Raw genomic sequence first — 25,502 nt, 5'->3', positions numbered from 1 at the left:
TAAATTGTAATATGAACAGACATACAACAAATACTTTATTTGTTTACATTTGACATAATAGAATTAGCGATAGCACTTGACTTAATTACTTCCACTGTCATAAAGATATATACAATATATAACGTGTAAATAAATATACATGTGGCAGCAAGTTAAAGTCTGAGCCTAGTTTATAATTTGACCTTACAAAAAGCATTTTTTTTTTCAGCTGACAGCTTATTGGGTGTAAATTTTGCTACATAATTGCTCTTAAGCATGGCTAAGGCAGGGTACACACTGCAGGGTTTTCACCCAATTATCGGGCCAATCACATGATAAACGACCGTTTGGTCCGATATTGCATTAATGTGTACGCTACCACGATCGACTATTATCATTCCAAAAGGCATCTTATCATTTGATTTTATAAACTGACTAAAAATCTTGTTCAACAATGGAACAATGTTGTTCCGATTCTGCAGTGTGCACTCACGAAAAGCAGTGTAGGCAGATCTCCATAGAGTTGACAGTCATAATCTTTTCAGCCGATGATTATGATGAAGAGCAGAGATCTGAAGGTAAATCTTGTAAAATGTGTACAGTGTGTACACATGAATCTGCATGCTGATCGGCATTTTCAGTCATTGGTAAAATCATGATAATGATATCTCATCGGGAGAAATTTGCTATAGTGTGTACCCAGCCTAACTTAACATAATATAGGGCAGATTGCAGCTAAACAATTGCAAACTGACACACAAAAGGCAATTCATCCTTGCAGTTTTTGTCAAACCACTTGCCAATGGCAACGGCAGACAAAGATGCACAATTCTCCTGTTTGCCACCATCAGGCTGGTTAGTTATTTCGGTCTCCCAATGTTTAAAGGAAATGCGGCTCCCGGTCATGTCAACCCAAGATCCCTCACTAGCCATGTCATTGATGCCTATCCAGATCTCTGACCCTGGACCTAAGCTTGTGCGCACATATTCATACAATAAGTCATTCTCATCTCCGTTGTCTGCAGTACTCAGGGCCCCCCCTTGGGCGATGCAGGTATCACTAGCTTGGTGGTAGTTCTTTGGCTCCGAAAAGGACAGAAAACATTTACGGAGAGCCTTGGTGCCCTTCAAACAAACTGAAAAGACAACAACATTTATTTAAAAGTTTTAATTATTGCATAATGTTCTCTGCATTCAGATTTGGTGTTTAAATACAGAAACAAACAGATACAATAACATTTTAAGATAAAAAAAAAATATTTAAGATACAATTTGATTGTTTTTCCCTATGCACAACTCCTGTCTAAGTCTAATGTAGAACTAATACTTTGACATGACTTGAAATATTTCAGACTATGAACTCTGAGCTGCAGAGCACTGTGGCGCCATACAAATCTACAATAATAATATACTGTATATGTCTGAATGTTCTATTATCTTTTATACAAGGCAAGTAAAGTAAAAAAATATCCTGTTCCTCTAATAATTTGTGTGTAAAAGATAAAACATGTTTCCCGAACTCTAGTACTGGCATAACCTTTCCAAAAAAATGCCTCAAGTTAGACAGAGATGGAAATGGCACAGGTGATGGTGATACCAGCTGATAAAGTGCAATGAGAATGCAATAGCTAAATGTAAAATTGTGTCTGGTATATTGTAAATCTAATGCAGTCCACACTACTAGATATCAGTGACCTCTAAATGAGACTCAAATACCAAATATGTTGTAAATGCAACCTCTTGAATTAATTTTTTCTAATTTATGTTAACATTTTGATCACTGGCATCTGTTGTCAGAGCCATAACTAGGCAGGTGCAGGCTGTGCCGTCGCCCAGGGCGCAAGCCCAAGGAGGCACAGCGGGAGACCGCTACCTGTCTCTGACTAACAGACCTCAGAATAAGACTGCCGGGCGCATCAAAAATGGCGCCCAGCACAAGGCTCCTCCTCCCTTCTAACCTCTGCCCTCTGTCCCTCAGCATCTGATGTCATGACATTGCTAGGCAGCAGTGGAGCGGAGAAGAGCCAGGCAGCGAGAGCTGGACAGGAAGCAAGAAGAAAAAAGGTAGGACTTGAAGCAAAAGCTTCAAGCAAAAGCTTCAAGGGGGGGGGGGATGTGTGCTGCCATGATGGAAGAGAGGGAGTCTATGCTGCTTGCTGCTATGATGGAGGGAGGTGGGGGTGTATGCTGCTTGCTGCTATGATGGAGTGGGGCTGAATGCTGCTGCAATGGAATGAGGTAGGGAGGTGTATGCTGCATGCTGCTATGATGGATGGAGGTATGGGTGTATGCTGCTTGATGCTCTGATGGAGGGAGAGTGGTGTATGTTGCATGCTGTTATGATGGAGGGGGGATGCATGCTGTTATGATGGAAGGAGGGAGGAGGGTGCATGCTGCTATGATGGGGGGATGTGGGAGTGGTTGCTGCTATGATGGAGGGAGGTGGGGGGTGTATGCTGCTTGCTGATATGATGGAGGGAGGTGGGGGTGTATGCTGCTTGCTGATATGATGGAGGGAGGTGGGGGTGTATGCAGCATGCTGCTATAATGGAGGAAGGTATAGGTGTATGCTGCTTGATGCTGTGCTGGAGAGAGGGGGTGTATGTTGTATGCTGTTATGATGGAGGGGGGATGCATGCTGCTATGATGGATGGAGGGGGATGCATGCTGATATGATGGATGGAGGGTGGATGCATGCTGCTATGATGGAAGGAGGGAGGAGGGTGCATGCTGCTATGATGGTGGGAGTGTATGCTGCTTGCTGCTATGATGGAGGGAGGTGGGGGTGTATGCTGCTTGCTGCTATGATGGAGGGAGGTGGGGGTGTATGCTGCTTGCTGCTACGATGGAGGGAAGGGGTGTATGTTGCATGCAGCTACGATGGAGGGGTGTATGCAGCATGCTGATATGATGGAGGGGGGTGCATGCTGTATGCTGCTATGATGGAGGGAATGGGGGGTGTATGCTGCTATGATGAAGGGAGGGAGGGGTGTTTGCTGCATGCTGCAGTGATGGAGGGGGATGTATGCTGCTATGATCCAGGGGGTTGTATGCTGCATGCTGCTATTAAGGAGCGGGGTGTATGCTGCATGATGCTATTATGGAGGGGGGTGTATGCTACTATGATAGAGGGGGTGCATGCTGCATGATGCTATTAGGAATGGGGGGTATATGCTGCTATGATGGAGGGAGGGTGTATGCTGCTATGATGGAGTGGGGGGTGTATGCTGCATGATACTATTATGAATGGGGGGGGTATATGCTGCTATGATGGAGGGGTGTGTAGTTTAGGTGGGAGCTACTTATTTAATGGGTACTATTTTATTTGTGGTGTGATTGTGGGTCAATTTAATTTATTGATGGGACTTTTTAATTTAATAGTGGGGTCTATTTAATTAAGGTGAGCTGACGGGACCTTTAATTTAATGCTAGGGTGATTTGGGACTATTAATTAGCTGTGGGGCTGAGTTTGGTGAGGAGGGCTATTTATTAAATGTAAATATGAATTATTTAATTCTGGGGATGGTTGTGGGAAATAGTTATATTTATTGAACATAAATGCTATTTTATTTATTGATGGGGCTGTTTGGAGGGAGGGAAATAGGTTTATTTATTAAATAGGAATACTATTGTTTTAATGTTGGAACTATTTATTAAATGTGGGTGCCGTTGATTTAACACCAGAGCTGGTTGCAGTTATCTAAATTTCATGTACCAATTTTTTTTTCAAAATAGTGCCCCCAATATTCCAGGATCCAAGGATCCAGGTACTTCCTATGCACTGAGGCCACGTTGTGCTGCCCCTGGACATCTTATGGCAATTTTTCAGAAACTACAGGTACACATAAAATGGGCACAGAGACACTGGTACAGACACTGGACACACACATACAGGGACACACCCTCTGGGCACACACATATACAGTCTTTTGATGAGACTGAAGGAGGTAATGAGAGGGTTTAATGAGTATGAATGAAATTAATTTATGATGTGGAGATTAATAATTAAACTGGATGAGGGAGTTAATGTTGATAGGGGTTTTATGATGATCCTGGAATCAACAATTTTGAAGAGGGGTTAATTCAAGATGAGGGGGGTGGTATTGTGAGGCAGTCACAACAATGGTCTTTGTCTGTGTGTGTGTGTGTGTGTATATATATATATATGTGTATATATCTATATATATATATATATGTGATGGAGATAAGGGGGCACGGTGTGATAGAGATGGCTCCAGTTACGGCACTGTCTGTTGCTGTACTGGATAATGTCTTTTTCTGTTAACAGTTACATAAACAAGTAGACAGTTACACTCTTGCACGTATTTTATTTTAGCATAATAATTATCCATTAGTAGGAGACATTTGTTGTCCTATTTCATGCCTTAGAAAATACTTTTTCGCCAGCTCTTACAAACTGTCTATAGCAGATTAAGCTCAAATGGCACTATGTTGTCCATTTTACTTCTTGTACAGAGAGAGAAGAATTTATTGCAGTCACCTGTACACCATACATAACGATTAAATGGAAAAACATTTGCATTATCTATGATTATTTCAGCTGAGAATAGCTCAGGATACTCTAGTTATGGCAAAAAATACATTAGACCGGCGGTTCCCAAAGTGTGATGACGTCACGCCCGACATATTAAGTGAGAAGCGACAGGAGAGAGGTGGATGCTGGGTCCTGTGCGCCGCCGGATTGGTAAGAAAACAGAAAAAAAGATAGAAGAAAGAAGGCCAAGTATGGTAAGTAAAGAAAGGGGAGAGGAAATTGTGATAGGAAACAGCAATGGAGGAGCAAAAGAATGAAGGAGGGGGCAGAGTGAGGATGAAGAGAGACAGAGTGAGGATGAAGAGAGACAGAGTGAGGATGAAGAGGGGCAGAATGTGTGGATGAAGTGGGGCAGAGTGTGTGGATGAAGAGGGGCAGAGTCTGTGGATAAAGAAGGGCACAAGAGTGTGTGTGGATGAAGGAGGGCACAGAGTGTGTGTGGATGAAGGGGGAACAGAGTGTGTGGATGAAGGAGGGCACAGAATGTGTGGATGAAGGAGGGCACAGTGTGATCGTGAATGGGCACAGTGTGATTTTTGTACATGTTGTTGTTTTATTGTTTTTGATCTTATTCCTCTTAATATTACCTGTAAATTATTCTTTGACAAAAATATAATTGAAAAAATATATAAAAATATTCTTTTCCCTTGGATTTATGTTTGTGATTTTTGCAAATAACTTACTAAGTATTTCTGTCCTGACATAAATACTTATTACGTTATTTAAAACCAACTACTTATAAAACAGGACTGCTCTGTAATTATTTTGGAGGGGTGCCTTGAAAAAATTATGGAGACTCTAAGGGTGCCTCGAATTCAGAAAGTTTGGGAACCACTGCATTAGACCATGGTGTGCCCGTCACTACAATAACTTAATCTCTCTCTGCAACCTCAAAATTGTTGGGTCTCAAAATTTACCTCCAGTAAGTCAGTGCAAAATTTAAAAAAAGGTGGACTTGTAGCATGTGCATTCTTAAACAAATTTTATATTATAACTATTATATTGTTGTGCTCATACATAACTCATGCCCTCTTCCACTTGTATGAGGTGCATGGGAATATGCATGCTGGAAAAAGTAAAAACATAATTTTTAAGGAAGAAGAAGAAAACTGGAATGGGCAGGGATGCATGACGGAAGATTTGTATCACTCTGTTGTAGATTATGGCTCTGGTATCAATCTATTCAGTATATGCTTTTAATTACATGCGTGAATATGGATATTTCCACTACTTCCTCTTCCAGTGAAAGGCTATCTATAGGTCTGAATTAACTTGATTTGTATTCAAGATCTGTATTGACCAATTAATTTGAACATTTCAGTATTGCTGTATTGATTGCAATATTATGATATTATATTGATTGCACTTTTGCTACAAGCCATTTAAAGTGATCCCAAAAATAGAGATTATTTGACATACACAAGGAATAAGAAGGTATAGTGGGAAACACAATTTAATGTATACATTTTACAAAGGATTATTGCTATCAAAATATAATTGGTTGCATCTGATTATGCAGTCATCTAAGATCATAAATTATACCAAAGTATTGATGAACTAGTGTGACATGACACTTTTTTTTTTTCTTGTTTTTTTAGAAAGGCGAATAAAAAATGAGAGTGGTCTGCCCATGGACAAGGGAGGACTATTAGGTGCAGACCAAACATTGTATATATTAGAAGTATTAGTCATTAGTCATATTATTTAAAAATATTTTGCCAGGAGAGCTTCTCAACAAACAGTGACCAGAGTGGTTGGGAGGGGGATATTAATAAAATTATTTTTGTTTTGTATTTAACATTAGAGCTTTCAAGTATACATTTGTGAATATTACAATAGTTTTTTATTAGTTATATTTTAAGTGTCAAATGAGTTTTAATGTAATCATGTTTCCTCTCTAGACTCCCTGGAAACTAAATTAACAGGTTAAGATCTATTTTAGGTATTACAGTAGTCCAAATAAATATTCAAAGTTAAGTTTAATAGTCCATTGGTACTTACTTGTCTGCAACGACTGCTGTTCTTTGAGGTGGTCTACCTCCTGCTTGAGATCCTGGACCTCCTTCTTCAGCTCTTCATACATTTTCAGGTTCACTACATCTGCTGTATAAGCCGACATTTGAATAGGAATATAAAATTACTTTTGGCAGCTACTTAATAAGTCTTTCTAAATCAATACCAAAAACATTCAAGCCATTATCAGTAAAATGTCTTGCTTATAAGATATTAAACAATATATTTCCATTTCTCCTACTTCTTTTATGTCCTGGAAAAAAGTAACCACACAAACAATACTTGTAATATTATGGTTACTTGAGGGTACTGTTCTATTAGAGGTTGCATACTCCTGTGCATCCACAGAAAGGAGAATGTATTCTCTCTTGTCTTTGTGAGGCACAGTCTTGAATTGTAGCTTTGAATATGAATATATCATCATCTTCATCTATTTATTTATATAGCGCCACTAATTCCACAGCGCTGTACAGAGAACTCATTCACATTAGTCCCTGCCCCACTGGAGCTTACAATCTAAATCCCCTAACAAACACACACACAGACCGAGAGATATATCAAGTTGTACATGATGTAGGCAGATGTTTGTACTACCAATATGGAATCAAAGATAAACGTAGACAAAAAATTCAAAGTTAAAGAAGAAAAGAAATCGGAATTGGAGCCAAGAACCCCTACTTGCTCCTTTTTGCACGCAAGTTATACATAAAACATTATCCAATCAAGATGGACAGTCCTACTACATTTTACCTTTAGGTTCATTGATTCCTATAGTTTATAGTGTATCATAAGTTTTCAATATAGCAATATATCTGCCATGTGATTAGTTTTCCTATAATGCCTCAATGTTAAATCATTTCCATAAATAAAAATGGAAGTATGCAAAAAAGTACATCCAAGATCCAAAGAAAATACCAGCAAAGTCAATTTCAGTTAAAAGATAGTTCACATATCGTCCATCAACATTTTTTTAAAAGGCATTTCCTATATTACCCCTAAATTCTTGTGTTGCACACATCTCTTCAGGCTCACCAGTTAGGGATTATTGTTGTAGCTTATTGCACAATGGCAGAATTGCTATTTTCGTTGTCAATTGCAATTTTGTTATTTTATTTAATCAATTAAAGTTGGACATGGTAAACTATGTTATCACATGATAAAATAGTCTGCAGTTATGCACCCCAAAAGGAATTATATGAAGAGTAATTCTACATCATTGGAAAATAATTAAACCAAAGTATGTTTGGGGGTATTTTTATTAATGTAGCAATGTAAAATTAAAATTGGACTAATCATGTGTTTGTTTGGCTCAAGCTTTACTCTTTAGGCCACTGGACTATTCTAGACTTTGTCTGAAACTAACCCCACCCCTCTACTATTGCTACGCCCAGGTTTTCCTTATTTTACCATTTCCAAAGATTCTGGTATGTCTTTTAACACATTCAATTATTGTCATCTGTATTGCAAATGTAAGAGATAAATTGTCACATGTTTATTATCAGATCTATGCAGTAGAATGCACTTTTACCATAGTTAGGGTCCATTGTATATAACTAAGGCCATTACTCACTGGCATTGCTTTTGCATCATAAATCATGTGCAAATTTCATGTCAAAATGCATATGAATGCTATGCATTTGTGCATACTTATATTACAAGTTTGATAGGCAGTTTACATGCTGTTGTTCGCTTCATGCAATCACATGTGTTTGCAAATGTATGAGGAATGCATGCAGCACAGAGCATTACCCTTTCATTTCAATGGGGTCTTTTGCATATGTGTTACATGTAAAAAACACAAAGCTCCATCCATAAATAATTAAAAAATTGGGCAGCATGACCACCAACCAGTTCCTCCACCAGCCCTAGACCATTTAGGCTGGTTCCTACTAATGTTGGGGAGACAACAAGAGTTGGGGTGCCCTGCAAGATCAGAAACCCGTTCCTAGCTAAGCAGACCTCTGACTTTATCATTGGTACCAATATGTGTCTTAACCACTGGATCCTCCCTAGCGCCTTCCAACTGTCTATCCATCCTACCTGAACTACAATATGCCAAACCCAAGAACCTGGGACATATCACAAAGTTTTCTATTCACAGTCTGTTTTGACAATTGAGTTAATTACCACTAGCACCTGCACCTATCTGGCCTTCCCTACACTCCTGTTCACAGCTTTATTGGAATAGTTATTGACCTAGTTACTGATTCTGTTTCCTCTGCTTTTAAATATAATGCCAATAGCTTTAGAGAGGACAGTCATAGTAAAAGTAATTAGGTAGAAAAGTGACTTATGAAATAAGATTAGATTAGTTATTATTTCTATCAGGGCTGACTTTACCATTAGGTAAACCTAGTCTCTCATAACTTGGGCATGCTTCCCAATTGTCCAGATTTGCTGCCCTTGAAAGGGATGGAACTTGGACTGGGTTTTGTCCGAAGTGGGTGTATCTGGGTGGATTGAGCAAGATTTGGACTGATTGGGGTCAGGGCTTATTTTGTCCAGATTTTGCATGGCCTAAATGTTGGGAGGTATGCTAAGGTGCCATTGTTTAGAGGGCACTTAAAACACTAGAGGTCCCTGTAGTCCCACAACAATGAATGTCGTCCTCTGACATGAAGGACCAGCAGCTGTAAAGATGCTGCTAATGTGGAAACATATGCCAGTGACTAGGCATATTCCACTTCCAGATGACAGGATTGAGAAAGATCAAAAAAAGCCAAAGTATTATCTACCATAACATGATGAGCAAATTGTGAACATATACAAATGTGAAACTGCAAAAATATGGAAGAAGCTATAGAAAGTACATGAAAGAGCAAATCTCACCAATAAATTGCATTTAATCAGAATACTATATAAAACTAAGCTTATTAAGGACCATCATTTACAGAAGTACATAAGAAGTGTCCTAGAAATCATAGGGTACCTCTGTGATATTGGAGAAGAAATTCAGTGGTATCCCAGACAGCTATGAAATGCTTGTGACTGCACTTGATGCTTAACCAGGTGACTAGCTCACATTAGACTATGCCAAAGGCAAGCTTATGAGTAAATACAAGCAGTAATACAATGTGAATGGTTTGTATGCAAGAAACCAGGACTGTAAAGTGTGGAAAGCTAGAATGAATCAGTTGAAGTTACACAGTAAGCCACAGAAACCATAAAGTGCTGTAAAACAAGATGGCAGCAGTTTAGGTATTGAGACTGTCTTTAACACCAGTGTAGGGTATATCATCTAAGCATGCACACCAACTCTGGAGCTTTGTTCTGTGACTAACAATAAAAGCTTCTTCTCTCACCATTACCAAAAGAAGACAGATAGATTTACCATTCCTAATGGATGGTATATGAGTGCCCAATCTTCCCGATACTCACCACAAAGATACCAGTAAGTTCTTAAAGCAATCTGTTATCATTGAAGAAAATCACAAAGCATAACAATATTGTGAAATTGAAAGAGGACAACTGCCTCATCACAAAAGGGAGTCATACTGTTGTAGAAAGTAAATCAATTGTACCAGCTGAAGCGCATAAAAGCATTTCACATCAGTGGTAATCGCTTCTGCAACAACGAAAAATCTGACAGCGAGAAGACCTGCAAAAAAATAAACGATTTCAGGAAAAAACGACATCAATATTGACAGACTTACCTCCAAAACGACTCTGCAGATATCCGAGGTTAACTGCTTAAACAGTTAACCTGCGTAGTCCTGAAATTAATCTGCCCCTGAACTTTCTTGGAATCAAGGATATTTTCCCCAATGAATTTGTGGCACCCATCCACATTGACTGGTCATTGTCTGTGTGATCTATGGAAATTGAATTTGTTAGAAGAGACAACAGGCTTCAACAGAGAACAATGAAATGTGTTTAGAAATTTTAAAGATGGAGGCAGTTTAAGTCTGCAGGCCAAGGGATTGATCTTCTTGTTAATAATAAAAGGTCCATTGAACCTGGGCTCTAATTTCCTACAAGGCTGCCTGAGCTTGACGTTCCGGGTGGAGAGCCAAACATTATCACCAGCTTTTAAAAAGCAAGCTTTACGATGGTGAACCAACAATCTGAAGGTGGCCTGGCACAAGGAAGTGTGGACCTTCTTCTAGATGTCTCTGAGCCACAAAGCAGTAGAAGGTAATCCAGAAACACTAGGAGATATAATAGAGGAGAGAGAATTCGCCCTGGAATGGAAACTGAAGTTGCAGAAAAATGGAGATATGCGGGTTGAGGAATGACAAGAATTGTTATAGGCAAATTCAGCCCACAGAAGTAGAGACGACCAGTTATCATGAAACTTGGAAATATATAGGCAAAGAAACTGTTCTAGGGACTAATTTGTTCTTTCCATCTGGTCGTTGAATTACAGATGGTAAGTGCATGACAGCTTTTATTCCCAGCAGACTGCAGAAAGACCTCCAAAACGGTCAGAGACGATGTCTTCAGGAAGGCCATGTAAACGACAAATATGTTGAACGAACAACGAAGTTAGCGTTCAAGCATCAGGTAGCTTAGGTAATGGTACAAAGTGGTTCATCTTACTGAGGCTATTCACGACCACCCATATGGTATTGTGGTCATGATAGATCTACAATGAAATCCACCGAGAGATGTGTCCATGGTTTAACTGGAGTAGGCGAAGGCATCAACTGACCTGATGGGCAGCTTCAGGAAGATTTGTTTCTGGCACATTCTTCTGAGGAGAAGACATAACTCCTAACATCAGAAGACAAGGTGGGCCACCAGAATCAATGTGAGAGTTCTCGATGGTCTTAGATATTCCTGGATGCCCAATGAGTTTGTTTTCATTGTATTCAGCGAGTACTGTTTTTCTAAGATGAGTGGGAAGAAGCAACCTGTCTATAGTAGTTTTAGAGGGGGCAATTCTTTGCAATTGGTGAAGCGTAACCCCAAGGTCTTGGGTCAATCTAAAGAAAATCAAGGAGGTCTGAATGATGAGCAGAGGATCAGGAGGCAGGGCATGGCAGGACATGAACCTCCAAGAGAGTGCATCAGCCTTGATGTTTTTAGAGCCTGGTCGAAAGGTGATTAAGAAGTTGAAATGGGTAGAAAGATAGCCTAATGGGCTTGTCTAAGGTTCAAGGTCTTGGCGACCTAGATGTACGGAAGGTTTTTATGGTCAGTGAAGATGGTAATATGATGGGTAGCTCCTTCCAACCAGTGTTGCAACTCCTCAAAGGCCCATTTAATTGCCAATAATTCGTGGTTGCCCACATCATAATTGATCTCGGTTGTTGAGAATTTCCAGGAGAGATACGCACAGGGATGCAGTCTCTGGTTCCATGGGTCCCACTGAGAAAGAATATCTCATGGAGCCTGAGTTTGGAATAGGCCTCAAAGCCCCGCTATAGACTGACTTACCCCCAGAGAGGTGAGGAGTCTAATGGTAGAGAGGTATTCACCAGAGATCCGCGCAAGTGAATATGGACTTAGCTGCTCTCTAGCCACAGGTTGCAGTCCTCTAAGCGGGACTAGAGCAGGGTGAGATGGAACCGTGGAGTTGAGCAGGACTGCTGAATGATAAATGCAGAGTTCCAGGTGTATGGCAGTGAACTGAAGCGTTGAGGTCTTTAGAAAGCAAATAGCTCAGAACAGTACTAATTATGAGCATATACCGCAGGTCTTGGTCATGGAACAGATAACACAGGATACCAACTGAGAGGTGATGAACTGCAGAGAACTGATGCACTGAGATCCCTTGAAAGTGAATAGCTTGAGGACGAGACCAATGATGAGGCACGAGGTTCTTGCAATAACATCACAGGTCTTGATTGTGAAACAGGTAACACAGGATACTGATGTGTAGACAGGAGCCAGAGAGAACAGCATCCTAACAGGTAAGGAGGTAAGGAAACCTGAAGATTTGGCAGAGTTTCTGCAGCACTTCACGGACATGCTGACAGTGCTGAGCCAAGGACTGTGAGTAGATTAAAATATCGTCCAAATAGATCACGACAAATTTACCTAAGAATTCCCATAGTACATCATTGATTAAATCTTGAAACACTACTGGGGCGTTACAGAGGCCGAACGCCATAACCAAATACTCATAGAGCCCTGAGTGGGTACTATAAGTTTGGACCATCTGAGACAGGGTATGGATCTAACCAGCCAGAACCTGGGCTGGAGTAGGATTCGTTCCGCTGTTATCCATTGAAGTAACTCCTTACAATAATGTCTTCACTGGCCAGTTATAATGTTACGGTGAACGGCTATTATCATAAGCCTGCAGAAATAGCAGTAGAGGACTTCACCTATAGTAGCTGCCTTTCCTGTAGAGCTTGTTATGCTTACAGGTACTCAGATGCCCCCAGGTCTTAAACTCAATGTAGTGTAAGCTTATGAATAACAACGTAGTACGAAATAGGAAGTAATGACAGGAGATAACGATGGTCAGAAATAAGCAGAGGTCTAGGGACAGAGGCAGGCAGCGTGGTCAAGAACAGTCAAGGGTCAGGGCCAGTAACAAGCAACGGTATCCGAGTCACAAGCAAAGGTCAGGGCCATCAGTGAACAATCAAGGTCCAGGAAAAAAGCCAAAGGTCATACACAGAAAGCAATTCAAGTTTCAGTACAACAGACAGGAGCTGCTCAGCTAACAGGAACTGAATGCTATAACCGGCAAGGAGTCTAACCCCTCCTTAAATACATAGGTGATCCAATTAGGATAGATAGACACAGACACTCTTAATCAGCACCACAGAAGGTTGTTAATAAATTAGGCATCTTGCGCACGCGCCTGGCTGCCCAACATGCCGGGGCGTGTGCGCAAGATGTCTAATTTATTAACAACCTTCTGTGGTGCTGATTAAGAGTGTCTGTGCCTCTAGTCAGAAGACTAGAAACTGACAGTTGGTTGTGAAGTGTGTTGCTGCAGTGTAAGAAGCAGCTTGTAAGATTTGCTTTATAATGAAAGAACCCTCTTTACAGTCTGATACACAGTCATGGTCAAAAGTTTTGAGAATGACACAAATATTACTTTTCACAAATTCTGCTGCCTCAGTTTTTATGATGGCAACTTTATTCCAAAAAACAACATCTCCACTGCATTTCAGCCAAGCCACAAAATGACCAGTTGACATTAGGTCAGTGATTCTCTCATTAACACAGGTGAGAGTGTTGAAGAGGACAAGGCTGGAGATCACTCTGTCATGCTGATTGAGTTAGAATAACAGACTGGAAGCTTTAAAAGGATGGTGGTGCTTGAAATCATTTTTCTTTCTCTGTTAAGGATGGTTACCTGCAAGGAAACATGTGCAGTCATCTTTGCTCTGCACAAACATGGCTTCACAGGCAAGGATATTGCTACTAGTAAGATTGCACCTAAATCAAGCATTTATCAGATCATCAAGAACTTCAAAGAGAGGTTCAAAGGTTGTGAAGAACGCTTCAGGGTGCCCAAGAAAGTCCAGCAAGCACCAGGACATCTCCTAAAGTTTATTCAGCTGTGGGATCGGGCCACCACCAGTGCAGAGCTTGCTCAGAAATGGCAGCAAGCAGGTGTGAGTGCATCTGCACGCACAGTGAGGCGAAAACTTTTGGAGGATGGCCTGGTGTCAAGATGGTTAGCAAAGAAACCAATTCTCAACAGGAAAAACATCAGGAACAGACTGATATTCTGCAAAAGGTACAGGAATTGGACTGCTGTGGACTGGGGTAAAGTCATGTTCTCTGATGAATCCCCTTTCAGATTGTTTGGGGCATCTGGAAAATACTTGTACGGAGAAGGAAAGGTGAGCGCTACCATCAGTTCTGTGTCATGCCAACAGTAAAGCATTCTGAGACCATTCATGTGTGGGGTTGCTTCTCAGCCAAGAGAGTGGGCTCACTCACAATTTTGCCTGAGAACGCAGCCATGAATAAAGAATGGTACCAAAACATCCTCCAAGAGCAACTTCTTCCAACCATCCAAGAACAGTTTGGTGATGAACAATGCCTTTTTCAGCATGAAGGAGCACCTTGCCGTAAGGCAAAAGTGATAGCTAAGTGGCTCGGGGATCAAAACATCAAAATTTTGGGTCCATGGCCAGGAACCTCCCCAGACCTTAATCCCATTGAGAACTTGTAGTCAATCCTCAAGAGGCGGGTGGACAAACAAAAACCCACAAATTCTGACAAACTCCAAGCATTGATTAGGCAAGAATGGGTGGCCATTATTCAGTATGTGGCCCAGAAGTTGATTGACAGCATGCCAGGGCGAATTGCAGAGGTCTTCAAAAAGAAGAGTCAATATTGCAAATATTGACTCTTTTTTTAAACTTAATGTAATTGTCAATAAAAGCCTTTGACACTTATGAAATTATTGCAATTTTTCTTCAGTATACCATAGCAACATCTGACAAAAAGGTCTAAAAACACTTAAGCAGCAAACCTTGTGAAAACCAATGCTTGTGTCATTCTCAAAACTTTTGGCCATGAAAATAAAGGCATTATAAGAAAAGCAGATAAAAATATATTTTCTCATTGTTTCCAACGAAACAACACAAAACTGTTAGCAGACAACAACCACAACAAGCTCCATAGCGTGCAGACAACATTTTTAATGGCACTGGGTGGAATTTTTTAATTTCATTATAACTGGTGTGGGAATGTAGATGACATGAGTGGAGAGCTGATAAAACTACATATGACATAGATAACGATATTTCTCACAATTCTTACAGCACTAAGCACTGTTTAAGGGAAAGAGTATGAAGACACTGTACACCACTGAACTGGTGATGAAGAGAGAACATCAACTGAGACCAGGTGGACCAAGGGGTTGAGTGAGATGGGAAATGTGAGTGGCACAAAGCAGATGTGTTCAGGAGATTGTTATATTAGCAGTGTAGGGAAGTTTATCTGAAAAGACATGTGTGTGGGAAAATAAAAGATAGAGAGTAACCTGGATTAGAGTAGATAAATTGGGTAAGTGATCTGAAAAGAGGAAAGTGGCTTACCTTAATTATAATAGCTGAACTAGGTGAGTGACATGGGGTGGGATATTGAAGAGGGTGAGTTACCTGGTTATTTCTTATTGTTGTTAATTGATGTGTACCAACACTCCCATTGTCAACTGCAATAATAAATTAAGTGGGATGCTTGGGTACAGATCATTCTGTACCATGTAGAAGGGGTCATGTTGGAGGGTTTTTGTTTAGTATATCTGTGGAAGGAGGGGGATTTAAGTTTGAGATTCCAGAGAGAGAGAGACCTGGGTTAGAATTGGAGATGGGCGGGCTCGGTTCCCCGAGATCCGAATCCATCCGAATTTTACCTATCCGAGTACCGAGCCGAGCAGGCACGGTACTCTCCTGCCCACTCAGAATCGAAATCGAGACAAAACGTCATTGTGACGTATTCGTATTTCTGAGCTCGGTTCTCGCGAGATTTGAAAAGCATAAATACCCGCCTCCACAGCAATCCATCGCCATTTGACAGAGGGAGAGAGCAGGGTTAGGTCAGAGGCTGTATTAGCGCAGGGACAGAGCAATAATTATACACATTATTGTTTCAATTCTATTCTATACAATTCTATTATAATTAATACCAATTATATTAGCAATTGTTAGAGCAGCAAGACAGGAGGATAGAGGAGACTTATTTTTCAACTTATTGCACTACAAGTGCTTTGGGGTCTCCCATATTCCCCAGTGTGAAACAATAATTTTTCTGGCTGTCAAAAGTGATATTTGTCAGCAGTATTTCTAAAATTTGTTTGCACTACAAGTGCTTTGGGGTGTCCCATATTCCCCAGTGTGAAACAATAATTTTTCTGGCTGTCACAAAAAAGTCATATTTGTCATCAGTGTCCATCTAATACAATTTCTGGCACTACAAGTGCTTTGGGCTCATTAAAATGGATTCAAAGCAGTCCACATATGAGCAGAATCAGCAGCCAGGTTCTGTCACCAGTCCTCATGGTAGTGTTCCCAGTACGTCATCTGGTAAAGGCGATCTAAAAGTACACAGGGAAAAAAACACACACCAAAATAAAATTTACCGTGTTGAAGCGAAAAAAAAGTGTAACTGAGAAAAAGTTAACTGCCGATAACAAAAAATTGCAAACATCCCATTCTACACACGCAGTGGCAAAGAAACAATGAGGCCTTCGCCTTTCTCTATTAGTGGCAGATCAAAAAATGTAACCGAGCCTTCTTCTTGCACGGTCACTCGTGAGCAAGCAAGACCAAGTAATTTAGAGCCTAAAAGTGGTGCACAACTACTGTTACGCGTCAAAGCCGAGCTGCAAGAAAACAGAAAGGCATTAGAGGATAATGTATGCTCTGAATCAGAAATGACAACAATCCCTGTGGAGAGTCCATCCACCAGTGGTATGTCTAATCGTGAGCATTCTGTTAGTGTACCCATAAAGAAGAACCCTTTCAGCAGTTCTGCTGATGTGTGCCTGAACAGCCCGAGTGTAGCCGGTAATATACAAATTGAGGATGCCACTTTGGAATTAGAAGAGGATGAGGGGGTTATTTGTGTAGGCGACGAGGGCGCTAATGAGGATGTTGATGAGGATTCTACACACTATTCTACACACAAAACAGATTGTCTTCCTCTCCATCTATGCATATTGGCAATGCAGCCATCGTCTTTGGATGTATATTACACCCTACACTTATAGTTAAATATGTAAAGAAATGGACAAAGGCAGTTTGCTTTCTGTCTCTATAGGCCCCCCTACACTTGTTTAAAATACAAAAAAATTCAGCCGTTATAGACTGTACAATATTAATTGAAATGGACAAAGCCAGTTTGATTTCTGGCTCTCTAGGCCCCCCTCCACTTGTCGAAAATACAAAAAAATTCAGACGTTATAGACTGTACAATATTAATTGAAATGGACAAAACCAGTTTGGGGTCACTCTGTCTATGACACCCTACCCTTAAGGATAAATTGCCCAAACAGCAGCCTTTCAAGACGGTACGTGATATGGAAATGCCACAGGTCCCTTTCCTCTTTGGGGGTATATTGCACTCTACACTTAAATAGAAAGTTTTAAAAAGATGTTATCGTCATCATCTTCAGCTTCATCCTCACCCTCATCAGTGTGTACGTCATCATCACAGACTATCAATTCATCGCCGCTTGAATCCGCCATTAGAGAACAGTCAGTGCTTGCATGTCTTGTCTTGGAAGATGTAGTTCATTTTTATATAATTTTCTACACATTTTTGGGAAGTAACCTTCTACGGCGATCACTGACTAAGTTCCCTGCTGTGCTGAACACTCCTTCAGAGTACACACTGGAGGGTGGGCAGCTTAAGTATTGCAAAGCAAGTTTGTACATGGGTTTCCAAATGGCCTGCTTTTCTTCCCAGCAAGGAAAGGGACTGTCTGACATTTCCATATCAACTACCTCTTGAAAGTAATCCTCCACCATCCTTTGCATGTTTATACTCGTATTGGATGGAGTTATGGGCAAAGTGACACTTTTTTTTGAAAAATCCTTCAAACCAGCCCAGATGTTAAATTGTTATGGTCTGCCCCATGCGTCTTCCCTGCTTCTTTTTGGGAAATTTCACGAGCAGCAGCAGCTTGAGAAAGTGAAGGAGGACACGTCGTCAAGCCGAGGCCCAGTTCAGCGGCCAACTTGCTGAGCGATAGCTCCTTGCAAAAGTTCACATCTCGCTCATTTAAGAGTAAAGACTCAATGTAGGTCTTAAACATTGGATCAAGCACAGTGGCCAAAACATACTGATCCGAGTTCAAGATCTTAATAACTCGAGGATCATTGTGAAGCGAATTAAGTACTTGATCGACAAGGCCAACATACTTTGCGGAATTGCTTGCTTTCAGCTCCTCCTTCATTTTATCAAGCTGCTTTTCCAATAGTCTAATTAAAGGAATGACTTTGCTCAAACTAGCAGAGTCTGCACTCACCTCACACGTCACAACTTCAAATGGTTTCAGCACCTTGCACAGCACTGAAAGGATTCCCCACTGTGCAAGAGTGAAATGCATTCCCCCTCCTTTCCCAATGTCATGGCTTGTGCAATATGCTTGGATGGCTTTGCGCTGTTCCTCCATCCTCTGAAGCATGTACAGGGTGGAATTCCACCTAGTTACCACCTCTTGCTTAAGTTGGTGGCAGAGCAAGTTAAACTGCTCTTGGAGCTGCTGTAATCTCCTACATGCTGTGGCTGAATGCCTGAAATGGCCTGAAATTTTACGGGCCACCAAAAGCATCTCCTGCACCTCACGGTTATTTCGTAGGAAGCTCTGCACCACCAAGTTGATGGTGTGAGCAAAACAGGGAATGTGTTGGAAATCACCCAGCTGTAATGCTCGCACTATATTGTTGGCGTTATCAGAAATGACATACCCTGGGGAGAGTCCAAGTGGTATAAGCCATGTATCAATCACACCTCTCAGTTTGCGTAACAAATTGTCAGCTGTATGCCTGTTAGTGAAGCCGGTGATACAAAGAGTGGCCTGCCTGTGACAAATGTTACGTAGTGGTGTACATGCTACTGCTGTTCCTGCTGGTGAAGGTGAATGACCAACCCAGTGGGCTATCACAGTCATATAGTCTTTGGTTTGCCCACTTCCACTTGTCCACATATCTGTGGTTAAGTGGACAGTGGCCAGAATGGCATTTTTCAGCACAATCTCTACATTTTTACACACTTTTTGGTATAGTTGTGGAATTGCTTTACGGGAGAAATGGTGTCGCGATGGAATTCTGTAACGCGGACACAAAACCTCAATTAACTGTGAAAAACCAGCTGCGTTTATTGTGGAGATTGGACGCAGATCTAACACTAACATTGCAGCCATGGCGTCTGTGATTCGCTTGGCGACTGGGTGACTGCTGTCATATTTGCTTCCCGTAGCAAATGATTGTTTCACAGTTAATTGCTGGAATGTAGGACTGCTCATTTTCTAGACCTGCCTCTGGGCTGACGAATCACCCCCAGCAGTAGCAACAGCAGCAGCAGCAGTGGGACTAACGCTTTCTTCAGAGGAATCAATAATAGTGCAGGAGTCATCCAACCTTAATAAGTGGGATGCCGGGCTAACTCCGAGCGCTACTTAGGTTATATTTGAGGATGGTGTGGTGGGTGTATTTTGTAGCCATCGGGATGTCGGTGAGCGGAGGGTCTTAGCTGACGATGGAGTGCTTGTAATTTTTTGGGAAGAACTTTCAGCTTTTCCCAACACTTTGCCATGAACTCTCGTTAAATGGCGTAACATAGACGAGGTTGCAAGATGGTTAAGTGGGCAGAATGGCATTTTTCAGCGCAATCTCTATATTTGTACTAGAGATGGGTGGGTCCGGTTCCCCGAGAACCGAACCCACCCGAACTTTGTGTATCCGAGTACCGAGCTGAGTAGCTCGGTACTCTCCCGCCCGCTCCGAATCCAAATCGAGGGATTTTTCAAAAAAATGTGTGACCTTGCCCATAACTCCATCCAATTTTAGTATTAACATGCAAAGGATGGTGGAGGATTATTTTCAAGAGGTAGTTGATATGGAAATGTCAGACAGTCCCCTTCCTCACTGGGAAGAAAAGCAGGCCATTTGGAAACCCATGTACAAACTTGCTTTGCAATACCTAAGCTGCCCACCCTCCAGTGTGTACTCTGAAGGAGTGTTCAGCACAGTAGGGAACTTAGTCAGTGATCGTAGAAGGTTACTTCCCAAAAATGTGGAGAAAATGATGTTTATAAAAATTAACTACATCTTCCACGAGGAAGGCCTTCACCATCCAAGACATCCAAGCACTGACCGTTCTCTAATGGCGGATTCAAGTGGCGATGAATTGATAGTCTGTGATGATGACATACACACTGATGAGGGTGAGGATGAAGCTGAAGATGATGACAATAACATCTTTTTAAAACTTTCTATTTAAGTGTAGGGTGCAATATACCCCCAAAGAGGAAAGGGACTTGGGGCATTTCTATATCACGTACCCTCTGAAAGGCTGCTGTTTGGGCAATTTCTCATTAAGGGTAGTGTGTCATACACAGACTGACCCCAAACTGGCATTGTCCATTTCAATTAATATTGTACAGTCTATAACGGCTGAATTTTTTGGTATTTTCTACAAGTGGAGGCGGGCCTAGAGAGACAGAAACCAAACTTGCTTTGTCCATTTCTTTACATATTTAAGTATAAGTGTAGGGTGTAATATACATCCAAAGGTGATGGCTGCATTGCCAATATGCATAGATGGAGAGGAAGACAATCTGGTTTGTGTTTAGAATTAATGAAGGCCTACCGGGTATTAAACTGTTTTTTTTTATAATTTATTAGCTTTACAATTACATTACTTATCCAAGAAACAGGTGGAGCACTAAATTTGGTTATTTTATGCCCAAAAACATTGATTTTTAAACAAAATATCAAAAGAAAACCAAACAAAACCAAAACCAAAACACGCAATGGCGGTTTGGCAAAACCAAAACCAAAACACGGTAGTAATCCAGATCCAAAACCAAAACCAAAACACGGGGGTCAGTGAGCATCTCTAGTTAGAATAGCTGAGCAGGGTGGGGGGCCTAAGTTAGAGAAGTCAGAGGGAAAGTTACAAGGGTTAGTGTAGTTGAGAAGGGTAAGTGATCTGGGTTAGATAAGCCAAAGGGTGAATTTCCTGGGTTAGAGCAGCTACGGGTGAGGTACCTGAGTTAGAGCAGCTACGGGTGAGGTACCTGGGTTAGAGCAGCTATGGGTAAGGTACCTGGGTTATAGCAGCTAAGGGTGAATTTCCTGGGTTAGAGCAGCTACGGGTGAGGTACCTGGGTTAGAGCAGCTACGGGTGAGGTACCTGGGTTAGAGCAGCTAAGGGTGAATTTCCTGGGTTAGAGCAGCTACGGGTGAGGTACCTGAGTTAGAGCAGCTACGGGTGAAGTACCTGGGTTAGAGCAGCTAAGGGTGAATTTCCTGGGTTAGAGCAGCTACGGGTGAGGTACCTGGGTTAGAGCAGCTAAGGGTGAATTTCCTGGGTTAGAGCAGCTACGAGTGAGGTACCTGGGTTAGAGCAGCTATGGGTGAGGTACCTGGGTTAGAGCAGCTAAGGGTGAATTTCCTGGGTTAGAGCAGCTACGGGTGAGGTACCTGGGTTAGAGCAGCTACGGGTGAGGTACCTGGGTTAGAGCAGCTACGGGTGAGGTACCTGGGTTAGAGCAGCTAAGGGTGAATTTCCTGGGTTAGAGCAGCTACGGGTGAGGTACCTGAGTTAGAGCAGCTACGGGTGAAGTACCTGGGTTAGAGCAGCTAAGGGTGAATTTCCTGGGTTAGAGCAGCTACGGGTGAGGTACCTGGGTTAGAGCAGCTACGGGTGAGGTACCTGGGTTTTAGCAGCTACGGGTGAGGTACCTGGGTTAGAGTAGCTAAGGGTGAATTTCCAGGGTTAGAGCAGCTAAGGATGAGGTACCTGGGTTAGAGCAGCTACAGGTGAGGTACCTGGGTTAGAGCAGCTATGGGTGAGGTACGTGGGTTGGAGCAGCTAAGGGTGAATTACCTGGGTTTCAGAGGCCAGATAGGACGTTACACAAAATAGATGAGGGGGAGTGACTTAGGTAAGCGGAGACAGAAAATTAGTGACCTGGATAGAGGAGTGAAGTTCGGTGAGTAATGTTAGGTACAGAAGCAGAATAGCGTGATTGACCTGATTTAGATAATCTGAGGAAAATGAGTGGCTTGAGATATTTGAGGTGTCAGGAGAAGACATTCAATCTTTCATGTTTTTGTTTGGGTAATGAAGTTTCTATTTCTATCATACCTTCAATAGACACTAAATATACATTAACCCTTTGGGTTATGTTAAGGTGCTATCATACCTGTAGATAAAGTTAAATAAATTTTATTTTAATGCAAAATGTCTCTCATCCTTCCAGAGTTGTATATGCTATAAATGTCTAAAATTTGGCCAACATGGCACTGCTGGATAAATAACATTTACAATGGAAAAGTTATTAGGTCCTGTGCTGGCTGCTGTGTTACATCTTTCACATCATTAAGAAATCTTTTGGTCTTGTGTGTTTTTTCACATTCCTTTATGGTTAGAGACGCCTGGTAGGCTCTCAGGGGGTTTATATTCAGATATTGAGAATGTCAGTTGAGTTTATGTTCATCAGTCTGGATCTCATTAAGTTAGACAGATGCCAAATGAGATAATCCAAGACACAGCTCCCTACAGTTAAAACAAAACACCAGCTTAGTTCCTAGTATAGATATTAGATTTAAATTAAAAGTGTAATTTAGCTTAATAAAACACAGCTTGTATAGTTGATCATTTTTATTTATTTTTTATTTAATTTATATTGAGTTTCACAAAACAACATATGCAGAACATACCAAACATTATACATATGAATGACAAGATGTATACAGGCACTGAAGAAAACTCAGAATTACAGAAGGTGAATAGGTATGTTATCATAACGGAATAATAATGTTGTTTTTCTTGTGTTGTTTCTTGAGGGGGGAGGCAAACATGGGGAGAGGAAAAGGTTGGGGGGGGGAGAAGGAGGGAGATAGGGGTTTGCTACTTATTAAACTGTGAAGTTGATCATTCTTATAAACAACTCCATCAGTAAAAGTTTCCATTCTAACAATGATCCACTTCCCCAAGGATTCTAGAAAGATGCACAATACTCACTCAGCTAGTGCACTTGGACGACAAGGACAGATAATTGACAGTCCCCTCAGCTGAGATTCTGTTTACAGGTGAGGGCTATTAAATACTTAGCGTGCACATTACAGCAAAGTAGATCCAGGCCCATTACATACAGCCCCATGCTCAGTAGTCTAATGCCAACCATATATTATTCAATGCATCCTGTACACAATATTGTGCCCTCCATAAAAACCTTATGCCTACCACAGTCCATTTACAGTCCTGCGAACATCATAATAACAGCCTTATGCCCATCAGATACAGCCTCGAGCTCAGGTTAAGAGCTTCCTTCATATATCCACTTTTAACTCCTCGTGCCCACATTTACAACCTTGTGTCCATATTAAAAATACATGTCCACTGTAGTTTCATGTTATTTATCGTATTGTGCTTAGTAAACAATTTCATGACCATTACATCCTTGTGCCCAAACTACCAGCATTATGCAAACCACAGTCCCATTTCCATTACATGATACACTTTGCTCAGTATATCAGCCCCATTCCTACCACAAACATTATTGCGCCAACATTAAAAGCCTCATGCCAGGTACAGTCCCATGTCTATCATAGGCATCACTTTGTGGCAGGAATATGAAGGGTATATTGAGCAAGATCCCTTACTACAGCTTTGTGACCAGCAGAAGACTTTCATATTCCCTACATAGAGCCATATGTACAGATAAGTAGCTATTACGCTCATATGCCCCTTAACAAAAACTACCAGCCTCTATTTCATGCTAAATATATACAACCTTAACTCCACGTATTGAAAAGCTGTATAGCCATGGGTTGCCTATATCTGCTCTATAACATTTTAGTTAGTTTCAGCTATCACTTCTCAATATATAATGGCATGTTTTAGAGAGAATCGTCTATACTTTAGAAATTAAGATGTGCTGGGACTACATATTGTTTCTATATTTGCAACTTATATTTAAAATTGTGTATAACTACTTTAAAAGTTATTAGTTATTTTATGTTAAACGTATTCCTTCTTTACCACATATATGTAAATTATATAATTTATCTTTGAATGCTATCTTATAGTAAATTCAATATTTATTTGGAACATTTTGTGCTTTCTTCAATGAATCTTGGGCTTCAAAATATGTTTGCCCACTATCATAACATGAGTTGATAGGAGATGTAAATCCAGCTTACCTTTACTTGTCTGCCTTTGCTTTTTCTGCTGATAGGTGACTTGTGCCAAGCAGAAGAGGCAGAGAAGCATGCAGGCTCGTCTGAACTCCATGGTGATCTCTGTATGAAGTACACTGTGTTCTTGCACTTATAATACGCCTATAATAAAAACATGCTGTTCAGGAACTCCCTCCACATCCAGGGAAGGCATTCTGAACAGAACAGAAGTTATTGATATGCATAGTTATTTGTGTTGATAATTTATGGATAACATCAGGAATACGGTCATTCTAAATGTATCACGTCATAAGTTTACACAGATATTCTTAGATAATGTGAAATCCCAAAAATGCACATGATATTTATAAGGAGATTTAAATTACAGGAGATCTACAGGTGCCTTTCTGCTCTTTCTAATGGTACTGGTTGGGGGAAATTGCATCAGTAACCACTGGCATATGTAAGAATTTAAAAAATAAAATAAAATAATAAAGCATTGTTTTTACTGGCATGGTACTTGTCACTGGACTCCTAAACCGTCCTTTACCTAACTTGGGCCAGTTCTATAGGATTAGAGAGAGGAAAGGATTATTTTATTGTTGCAGGTTTATTGGCTGTCCATACAAGGCAGAGCAGGGTTATTCCATTAGTGACTACTGTCATAATATGATGGTCCAATGCTGCAGTTTTTGTATAATATACACATTATCCCATCCCTTTATTTATGCTCTACATTTACACATTAAACATGCAACTACCAGTTATTGGCTGGGTCTACATTGCCAACTACACAACATTTTCCCAGAGAACGATACTGTGTGTGTTTGTTTCTACTGAATATCAAATCAGGCATGTTTAAAATAAGCAAAATAATAACTTTCAGAAGCTGTTCACTGCATTCTGCCATGTACCCCTGAAATTCTATACCACATTCCTGGCAAAATGTTATAAATGGTCTTCACAATGTTTGCTTTGCCTGAATTTCATCTGCAATTGTTTAAGAAAAAAAATATAAAAAAATAGTTTTTCTTTAATTAAGCTTCTTAAGAAGATCATCGTGGCAAACAGCACAGTATAATACTGCAGAACCGACGCAAGTCAGTAGGAAAATCCCATTTCTTTCTTTCATATTTTAGATACCTCTTTCATACAATTTTAATATAAGCAATTTCATATTT

General features: G+C 40.8%; 1 protein-coding gene across 1 annotated transcript; it reads right to left on the bottom strand.

Moving 5' to 3' along the window:
- Positions 1–24,461, bottom strand: CLEC3B (C-type lectin domain family 3 member B). Its single transcript, XM_075212499.1, has 3 exons — positions 24,346–24,461; positions 6,536–6,637; positions 1–1,115 (listed from the first exon to the last, which is right to left on the bottom strand). The coding sequence occupies exons 1-3, from the start codon at positions 24,434–24,436 to the stop codon at positions 715–717; spliced, it is 594 nt and encodes a 197-aa protein (XP_075068600.1). The 5' UTR covers positions 24,437–24,461; the 3' UTR covers positions 1–714.
- Positions 24,462–25,502: the final 1,041 nt, after the last annotated feature.

Source organism: Mixophyes fleayi, chromosome 5 (genome assembly GCF_038048845.1).
Source record: "Mixophyes fleayi isolate aMixFle1 chromosome 5, aMixFle1.hap1, whole genome shotgun sequence".
NCBI lineage: Eukaryota > Metazoa > Chordata > Amphibia > Anura > Limnodynastidae > Mixophyes > Mixophyes fleayi.
The sequence above is the reverse complement of the archived record's forward strand: the minus strand, read 5'-3'. Positions and strand labels throughout refer to the sequence as shown.

Coding starts and splice junctions, on each gene's coding strand:
- CLEC3B (XM_075212499.1), bottom strand. CDS start 24,436: ATGGAGTTCAGACGAGCCTGCATGCTTCTCTGCCTCTTCTGCTTGGCA. Junction 6,638..24,345: donor GCAAAGGCAGACAAGTAAAG/GTAAGCTGGATT, acceptor CGGCTTATACAG/CAGATGTAGTGAACCTGAAA. Junction 1,116..6,535: donor ACAGCAGTCGTTGCAGACAA/GTAAGTACCAAT, acceptor TTGTCTTTTCAG/TTTGTTTGAAGGGCACCAAG.